Below are 9,701 nucleotides of genomic sequence, written 5' to 3'. Positions count from 1 at the left end.
TTTACATCAGGGTTTCCTATCAGAGTTCCCCCATACATCAGGGTTCCTATCAGAGTTCCCACTTACATCAGAGTCCCTATAAGAGCTCTCCCTTACATCAGGGTACCTATAAAAGCTCCCTCTTCACATGAGAGTCCCTATCAGAGCTCCCCATTACATCAGGGTCCTTATCAGAGTCTCCCTTACATTGGATCCCTATCAGAGTTACCCCTTACATCAAAGTCCCAATCAGAGCGCTCCCTCTTACATCAGAGTCCCTATCAGAGTTCCCCATTACATCAGAATCCCTATCAGAGTTCCCCCTTACATCAGAGTCCCTATCAGAGTTCCCCATTACATCAGAATCCCTATCAGAGTTCCCCATTACATCAGGGTCCTATCAGAGCTCCCCCTTACATCAGAGTCCCTATCAGAGTTCCCCTTACATCAGATTCCCTATCAGAGTCCCGTTTACATCAGAGTCCCTATCAGAGTTCCCCCTTACATCAGATTCCCTATCAGAGTTCCCCCTTACATCAGAGTCCCTATCAGAGCTCCCCCTTACATCAGTGTCCCTATCAGAGCTCTCCCTTACATCAGACTCCCTATCAGAGTTCCCCCATACATTAGGGTCCCTATCAGAGTTCCCCTTACATCAGATTCCCTATCAGTTCCCCCTTACATCAGGGTCCCCAGCAGAAGTGGATCCCTACTGATCATAATCTCCAGTCTGTGTCTGAGGATAGACCACTGACCCTGGCTGGATAAAATCATGTGGTGGGCCAGCAGCAGCCCGCAGGCCGTGGTTTGGAGAGGATGGGGGGCGTTTCCCAAAAGTGGCAGTTGAGAGCCGTGCAGAACGGCCGCCTTATAACTGGTTTGATTTTTGTTCTTTACAATAAACAACAAACGTCATTTTGTTTTTAGATTCCAATCCAATGTTTGGCTGCCATTCAGGGAGGAAAGGTGACGGTTCTTACCCGCTGGTGATGTCATCGCTTCGTACGTTCTTGCTGAGGACATCCCCGTCGCTCATGTACCCCGTGGCATCGACGTTGACGCTCTCCATGTCCAAGTCGTCACATTTGTCGGAGAGGTCGCCGTGGCCCAGGTTCCCTCTGGTGGCCAGCTGCCTCCTGAGAGGCACGGAGTACATGTAGCGCCCGGGCTCACAGCTGATAAAGCGGCTGGCGCTGGCTCGTGGGGGGTACCCGTTACCCATAGAGGGGGCGTCGCCTGCCTGCAGACGAGGCTGGATTGTCCCAATCTCCCACGACAGAGGAGTCGGTCGGGAGGCTAGGCCGAGGAGGCTGCGGCCGCTGATTTCAGTAGTCACGTTGCTGTCGAATGTTGTCTCTAACGTGCTGAAGGAAAAAAAAATGTGAAAATGATAACCAAATTATTGATCTGTTATGATTAACAATAAGGAAACTTGTACAACTTTAATTTTACCACCCCCCCAAAAAAAAAAGGTTACAATATGCTAAGACGCTCACAATGGTTGAGAAAACGCATTTCTGTATAAAACGTGCGTCCTGTGGATGAACAGTGCCGACTTCCTCTTATGTTCCTCTTTATTGTCAGGACCATCTAGTGCCGGGGTCAGCAACCCATTGGTAGTGGTCTACCCGTCCATCATGGGAAGCTGATAGGTAGATCACGATCAGGGCAGTGCCCCAATGCTCCCCCCCCCCCCCCCCCAGCCCCAGCTGCTCTCCATTTGAGTGAAGTGAGAGGCAAAACAGTGCTGGATGGAGGCGGGAGCACAGCAGCTGATCTAGGTAACTGTGCAAGTGGGGGGGGAGGGGGGGGTTGCAGAGGAAACTGCTATATGGGGGGCAGGGGATACTACTGTAAGGGGGGCAGAGGACACTACTGTAAGGGGGGCAGAGGACACTGCAGTGTGGGGGCAGGGGCATACTACTGTGGGAGGGGGTGTCAATAACACTGCTATGGAGGGGCACAGGGATTACTGTGGAGGGGGGAGGCAGCGGACACTACTATAGGGGGGCAGAGGGCACCACAGTGGGGGGAGGGGGCAGAGGACACTGCTTTTTGGGGGGCACAGGACACTACTTGGGGAGGGGACACGACCACACTACGGTCTGGGTGGGGGATGTAGTTGGACACTACTGTGTGGGGGACGGACAGAGAGCACTACAGTATATTACTGGGGGGTGGGGGTAGCAGAGGACACTGCAATGGGGGGGGCAGAAGACATTATGGGGGGGGGGGCTGGGGACGGTGCAGCAGACACTGCTATGGGCAGGGCAGAGGACACCACAGTGGTGGGAGGGGGGCAGATGGCACTGCTTTGGGGAGACACAGGACACCACTGTGGGGGAACAGAGGACACTGGGGGTAGAGGATATTACTGTGGGAGGGGTTGCAGAGAACACTACAATGGGGGGGGAGGGGAACAGGACTGGATGGCATGAGACACTGCTATGGGGGGCAGAGGGCACCACAGTGGAGGGAGGGGTGCAGATAGCACTGCTTGGGGGAGGCACAGAACACCACTGTGGAGGAGCAGAGGACACTGCATTGGGAGGGCAGAGAAACAACTGTGGGAGGGGGTGCAGAGAACACTGCTATGGAGGGGGGGCGGCACAGGACTGGATGGCAGGAGACACTGCTATGGGGGGGGCTCAGAGGGCACCACAGTGGGGCGAGGGGGCAGATGTCACTGCTTGGGGAAGGCACAGGACCACTACCGTGGGGGAAGGGTCGGTGGCAGAGGACATTGCATTGGGAGGGCAGGGGATACTACTGTGGGAGGGGGTTCAGAGAACAGTACTATGGGGGGGGCACAGGACTGGATGGCAGGAGACACTGCTATGGGGGGGGGCAGAGAGCACCACAGTGGGGGGAGGGGGGCAGATGGCACTGCTTGGGGGAGGCACAGAACACCACTGTGGAGGAGCAGAGGACACTGCATTGGGAGGGCAGAGAATACAACTGTGGGAGGGGGTGCAGAGAACACTACTATGGGGGGGGGGGCGGCGGCACAGGACTGGATGGCAGGAGACACTGCTATGAGGGGGGGGCTCAGAGGGCACCACAGTGGGGCGAGGGGGGCAGATGGCACTGCTTGGGGAAGGCACAGGACACTACTGTGGGGGAAGGGTCGGTGGCAGAGGACATTGCATTGGGAGGGCAGAGGATACTACTGTGGGAGGGGGTGCAGAGAACAGTACTATGGGGGGGGGGCACAGGACTGGATGGCAGGAGACACTGCTATGGGGGCGGGGGGGGGGGGCAGAGGACACTACCATGTTTGGGGAAGGGTAGAGGATACTACTGGGGTGGGGGAGGTGGACACTACTGTGTGCGGGGAGGCATAGAACACTACAGTTGGGGTGGGCATAGTATATTACTGGGGGGAGATGATGTGAAAGAGGGCAGAGGACACCACTCTGGTGGGGGGGGAGGCAGATGATACTACTGGGTGGGGGGGAATGATTTGTCCACGTAGATCTCAACCTCTGACAGGTTGCCTGCCCTGATCTAGTGGCTAAAATCAGTTTTTTTTCACATGGAAAAAAAGTGCATTATGTCCACTAGGTGGCAGTGACAATGTAGGACCCGCGCATATTACAGAAGATACGGCGATTTCTGCAGCGTCGATATTTATCCTGTAAGCGCAGCACACATATTATACGCAGAGCCGCACGTCATCGGCATTGACACACACAGGTTCACACTGAGAGTACAATGGTTGTGTGTGCCCGGATCACACCACGCAAGCGTGTGAGTAAGCGCTCCACGAACGCAGCAAGTCAACGTTTTGGTGCGCGCCAATGACAACGCCGTGCTGCTGTGCAGAAGGTTCAACAGGAAAATAAAAATAACATGAAATAATAGTCCAGCTATGTATAAATGATACATTCTGTGATAAAATTCTATTCATTGAAAGTTTCTGAATTCCCGGAACTTCTCGGTCTCGTGGACAACAGAGATTAGGAGAAATACAGAAGAAGTTAAATCTGCCAAATGGGGACACAAAAACCTGGTGGGGAGGGGGAGTCTACCCCTGGCGGGGGGGGGGGGGGGTGGAGTCTACCCCTGGCGGGGAGGGATGGGGAGTCTACCCCTGGCGGGGAGGGGTGGGGAGTCTACCCCTGGCGGGGAGGGATGGGGAGTCTATCCCTGGCTGGGGGGGTCTACCCCTGGCGGGGGAGGGTGGGGAGTCTACCTCTGGCGGGGAGGGGTGGGGAGTCTACCCCTGGCTGGGGGGGGGGGTCTACCCCTGGGGGGGGGGAGGGGTGGGTAGAAGAAGGTGAATCTGCCAAACGGGGACACAAAAACCTGGCGGGGAGGGGTGGGGAGTCTACCCCTGGAGGGGAGGGGTGGGGAGTCTACCCCTGGCGGGGAGGGGTGGGGAGTCTACCCCTGGCTGGGGGTGGGGTCTACCCCTGGCAGGGAGGGGTGGGGAGTCTACCCCTGGCGGGGAGGGGTGGGGAGTCTACCCCTGGCGGGGAGGGGTGGGGAGTCCTACCCCTGGCGGGGAGGGGGTGGGGGAGTCTACCATTGACTGGGGGTGGGGTCTACCCCTGGCAGGGAGGGGTGGGGAGTCTACCCCTGGCAGGGAGGGGTGGGGAGTCTACCCCTGGCAGGGAGGGGTGGGGAGTCTACCCCTGGCAGGGAGGGGTGGGGAGTCTACCCCTGGCGGAGGAGGGGGGGATGGAGTCTACCCCTGGCGGGGAGGGGTGGGGAGTCTACCCCTGGCGGGGAGGGGTGGGGAGTCTACCCCTGGCGGGGAGGGGTGGGGAGTCTACCCCTGACTGCGGGTGGGGTCTACCCCTGGCAGGGAGGGGTGGGGAGTCTACCCCTGGCAGGGAGTTGTGGGGAGTCTACCCCTGGCGGAGGAGGGGGGGATGGAGTCTACCCCTGGCGGAGGAGGGGGGGATGGGGAGTTTACCCCTGGCGGGAGGGATGGGGAGTTTACCCCTGGCGGGAGGGATGGGGAGTTTACCCCTGGCGGGAGGGATGGGGAGTTTACCCCTGGCGGGGAGGGATGGGGAGTTTACCCCTGGCGGGGAGGGATGGGGAGTCTATCCCTGGCGGGGAGGGATGGGGAGTCTATCCCTGGCGGGGGGGTCTACCCCTGGTGGGGAGGGGTGGGAAGAAGAAGGTGAATCTGCCAAACGGGGACACAAAAACCTGGCGGGGAGGGGTGGGGAGTCTACCCCTGGCGGGGAGGGGTGGGGAGTCTACCCCTGGCGGGGAGGGGTGGGGAGTCTACCCCTGGCGGGGAGGGGTGGGGAGTCTATCCCTGGCTGGGGGGGGTCTACCCCTGGCGGGGAGGGATGGGGAGTTTACCCCTGGCGGGAGTGATGGGGAGTCTATCCCTGGCTGGGGGAGTCTACCCCTGGCGGGGAGGGATGGGGAGTCTACCCCTGGCGAGGAGGGGTGGGGAGTCTACCCCTGGCGGGGAGGGGTGGGGAGTCTACCCCTGGCGGGGAGGGGTGGGGAGAAGGTGGTGAATCTGCCAAACGGGGACACAAAAACCTGGCGGGGAGAGGTGGGGAGTCTACCCCTGGCTGGGGGTGGGGTCTACCCCTGGCGGGGAGGGATGGGGAGTCTATCCCTGGCTGGGGGGGTCTACCCCTGGTGGGGAGGGATGGGGAGTTTACCCCTGGCGGGGAGGGATGGGGAGTCTATCCCTGGCTGGGGGGGGGGGGGGGTCTACCCCTGGTGGGGAGGGGTGGGAAGAAGAAGGTGAATCTGCCAAATGGGGACACAAAAACCTGGCAGGGAGGGGAGGGGAGTCTACCCCTGGCGGGGAGGGGTGGGGAGTCTACCCCTGGCGGGGAGGGATGGGGTGTTTACCCCTGGCGGGGAGGGATGGGGAGTCTATCCCTGGCTGGGGGAGTCTACCCCTGGCGGGGAGGGATGGGGAGTCTACCCCTGACTGGGGGTGGGGTCTACCCCTGGTGAGGAGGGGTGGGGAGTCTACCCCTGGCGGGGAGGGGTGGGGAGTCTACCCCTGGCGGGGAGGGGTGGGGAGTCTACCCCTGGCTGGGGGGGGTCTACCCCTGGTGGGGAGGGGTGGGGAGAAGGTGGTGAATCTGCCAAACGGGGACACAAAAACCTGGCGGGGAGGGGTGGGGAGTCTACCCCTGGCTGGGGGTGGGGTCTACCCCTGGTGGGGAGGGGTGGGGAGTCTACCCCTGGCTGGGGGTGGAGTCTACCCCTGGCAAGGAGGGGTGGGAAGTCTACCCCTGGAGGGGAGGGGTGGGGAGTCTACCCCTGGCTGGGGGTGGAGAGTCTACCCCTGGCGAGGAGGGGTGGGGAGTCTACTCCTGGCGGGGAGGGGTGGGGAGTCTACCCCTGGCGGGGAGGGGTGGGGAGTCTAGCCCTGGCGGGGAGGGGTGGGGAGTCTAGCCCTGGCGGGGAGGGGTGGGGAGTCTAGCCCTGGCGGGGAGGGGTGGGGAGTCTAGCCCTGGCTGGGGGTGGGGTCTACCCCTGGTGAGGAGGATTCTACCCCTGGTGAGGAGGGGTGGGGAGTCTACCCCTGGCAGGGAGGGGGGGGGGGGGGGAGTCTACCCCTGGCAGGGAGGGGTGGGGAGTCTACCCCTGGCTGGGGGTGTGGTCTACCCCTGGCAAGGAGGGGTGGGGAGTCTACCCCTGGCGGGGAGGGGTGGGGAGTCTACCCCTGGCGAGGAGGGGTGGGGAGTCTACCCCTGGCGGGGAGGGGTGGGGAGTCTACCCCTGGCAGGGAGGGGTGGGGAGTCTACCCCTGACGGGGAGGGGGGGGTCTACCCCTCGTGGGGAGGGGTGGGGAGTCTACCCCTGGCAGGGAGGGGTCTTCCCCCTCCTCACTGGTACCTGTGTGTGATCTGGGTTCCTCTGAGGCTGGACATGGTCTCCTCCAAGTTTTGTCGCAGGTCAGCAATGTTCTTCACAGTTCTTAATCTCCGAGTTTCAGGATCTTCCCCTGGAAGCACAATAGAGGGTACACGTCACTTACCACACATTGGGGGGGGGGGGAACAGATATTATATAATCAGGAAGGATAAAAAGAAAGGACCAAAAGGTTTGTACTGCAGCCGGGGCGTCCGTTATCTCTGGTAGAGATGTCTATAAAAATCGCACCGGAACCACACTGATGTGGCCGCTGTCATTGCAGATAATAGGGTGCGACATGCCATGTGATTTGCAAGTTGTATGGCATGCAAATCGCATTGCAAGTTGCACCCGGTGTGACTGGGGACTTGGGCTTCATTCACACGGCATGTATCAATTCATGTGAGGGGCTTACTCTGGATTCACCCGCACCCTAATGGATGTCACGTTGGGAGCAGCGGCTGTGTCCGTGCAGCCGCTGCATCCCAATGGACAGCAATGGGACCGCCTGCATGGAGATGCACGGGACAACAGATTCTGGGCTCCTGTTAGAAACCATGGGGCGCCATAGAGCCACCCTGACAGGGCTCCACTCCCCCCAAAAAAACACTGTTTACTATGCTTCAGTTATGAATGAACGCAGTGAGTGATTGGTGCCGATCACTGTGTGCTCATTCAGAAAAGGAAGGGCTGGTAAATGTGACATTCTCCATCCTGAAGGACCCTATTGTGTGCTTGCAGCTGCTGGTATAGTGGAGAGGAGGGAAGCCAGCAGCACTGCAGGGGTGGGGCACCCCGGGGGGTCTGGGCATTAGGGGGAAATGTATGGTGCACAGGGAGGGTAAGGGTGTGGCAGGGAGGGGGGGGGGAAGGGAGGGCAATTACTGGAACCGATCCCCTGTATGGCTCCCTTTGCCGCAGCTGAAAGCCAGTGGGAGGGAGAGGAGAAGAAGCCAGTTTTCAGCTGCTGGCAGACTGGGAGAGCAGGGAAGCCGGCAGCACTGCGGGGGTGAATAGGGGGAAATGTATGGTGCACAGGGAGGGTGATGGGTGCGGCGAGGGGGCAATTACTGGATCCGATCCCCTGTATGGCTCCCCTTGCCGCAGCTGAAAGCCAGCGGAAGGGAGAGGAGAAGAAGCCAGTTTTCAGCTGCTGCAGACAGCGCCATACAGGGGATCAGTTCCAGTAACTGCCCCCCCTGCCATGCCGATCACCCTCACTGTCCACATCCAATTCACCCAGCTTCCTGGGCCCCCCTGCTTTCCTGGGCCCCGTACAGGGGGACTGGTGGTACCCTCTTATCCACGGCCCTGGGTGTTGATGTATGGGAGCATTCCAGTGTGGAGGGATGATGGGACCCCATGACAATACATTACAATGCCGGCCATTCATGAGACTCACCAGACAGATCCTCCAGACAGGCCGTTCCGGGTTTATTGTACAGCGTTGGTTCCATGTGTAATCCACCTGCACTGCTCTCCACCGAAACGTTCCCTTCACTGTCTGCCTGCGACCTGCACAAAGCAGACACAAGGAATAAACTCGCAACAGATTCATCCTACATAATTCATCGCCGTTCTCTTCACACTGTCACTTCCACTCATCCCGGCCACGCCAGATCCACGCCGAGCGCCAACACTGCCAGCTGCCAAGCGGCTCAGGGACACCAAGGGTTACAAGGAAAATGGAGGGATTCTCAGCCGAAGCACACCAAGTTATTACTATTGATTTCATTTTTGGGGGGTAAAGAGGGGGAGAATCTCCATGTTTATACTACCATGTGTGTCCCCCTTGTAGAGATTTCACTTCACTTCCTTATCCTCGGGACAAGATGCGAACAGAAAATCCAACACCAGCTTATGGGCAGCACAGTGGCTAAGTAGTTTGCACTTCCTCCTGGCAGTACTCGGGTCGTTTGTTCAAATCCCAACCACAGCATCACCTGCCTGGAGTTTACATGTTCTCCCTGTGCCTGTGTGGGTTTCCTCCGGGTACTCCGGTTTCCTCCCACACTCCAAAGACATGCAGGTAGGTGAATTGGCTCCTGTTCAGGGGCGGACTGACCATTTGGAAACTCGGGCACCGCCTGAGGTCAGTAGGGGGCCCCATGAGATGCCCCTAGTACCATTTTTATAGACTTTTTTGAGTTTGGGCAAGGACACAGGGGCCCCATGATCCCCTATTGCCCGGGGGCCCCATGAGTTGTCAGTCCGCCCCTGCTTCTGTCTACATAATCTCCTAGTATGTATGAATGTGAGTTAGGGACCATAGATTGTACATTCCTCGGGGGCGGGGACTGATGTGATTGTACAATATATATGTAAAGCGCTACGTAAATTGATATTGCTATATAAGTACCTGAAATAAATAAATGTCGGTCCGAAAGTCGCTATGTGCCCTTCACGTTTTGAGGGCGATGCCTCTTAGGCTCGGTTCACACTGCTGCAGCCTCATCGTGCGATTTCCTTGCGACTTTCATGTGACTCACAGAGTCTATGGCACACAAGTCGCGGAAGTCGCATCAAAGTGGTGCGGGAAACTCTTTCACACTGGGTTCACACCTATGCAGTTTAAGCCGTTTCTGCATTGCGTTTTTTACACAGTTTTTATTTTTTAATTTTTTTTTCCATTTTTCTTGTTGCTTTTCATTCACATCAGTCCCCAACCCGAGGAGCGTACAATCTAAGGTCCCTAACCCTCAAGGGGCGTACAATCTAAGGTCCCTAACCCTCAAGGGGCGTACAATCTAAGGTCCCTAACTCATATTCATACATACACATATTAGGGACAATTCAGACAGGAGCCAATTCACCTACCAGCATGTCTTTGGAGTGCAAAGCGAGGAAATCCTCTCTTGTATTAGGAGAGGTAT

General features: G+C 58.3%; 1 protein-coding gene across 1 annotated transcript in view; it reads right to left on the bottom strand.

The window, feature by feature from the left end:
• Nucleotides 1-959: 959 nt before the first annotated feature.
• Nucleotides 960-9,701, bottom strand: part of LOC149428778 (neuron navigator 2-like) — a gene marked incomplete at its 3' end in the record, with an annotated part of 65,581 nt that continues 56,839 nt past the window's right edge. The window contains exons 5-7 of the mRNA XM_089667008.1: nt 8,231-8,343; nt 6,811-6,919; nt 960-1,343 (exon numbers count right to left, since the gene is read on the bottom strand). Coding sequence (XP_089523134.1) covers nt 960-1,343; nt 6,811-6,919; nt 8,231-8,343 — 606 coding nt within the window. The remainder of the gene's footprint in view (nt 1,344-6,810; nt 6,920-8,230; nt 8,344-9,701) is intronic.

The sequence above is a fragment of the Staurois parvus genome, unplaced genomic scaffold (assembly GCF_062004578.1).
Source record: "Staurois parvus isolate SC_StPar_1 unplaced genomic scaffold, SC_StPar_1.0 ptg002971l, whole genome shotgun sequence".
NCBI lineage: Eukaryota > Metazoa > Chordata > Amphibia > Anura > Ranidae > Staurois > Staurois parvus.
This window is presented reverse-complemented; position numbering and strand designations above follow the sequence as displayed.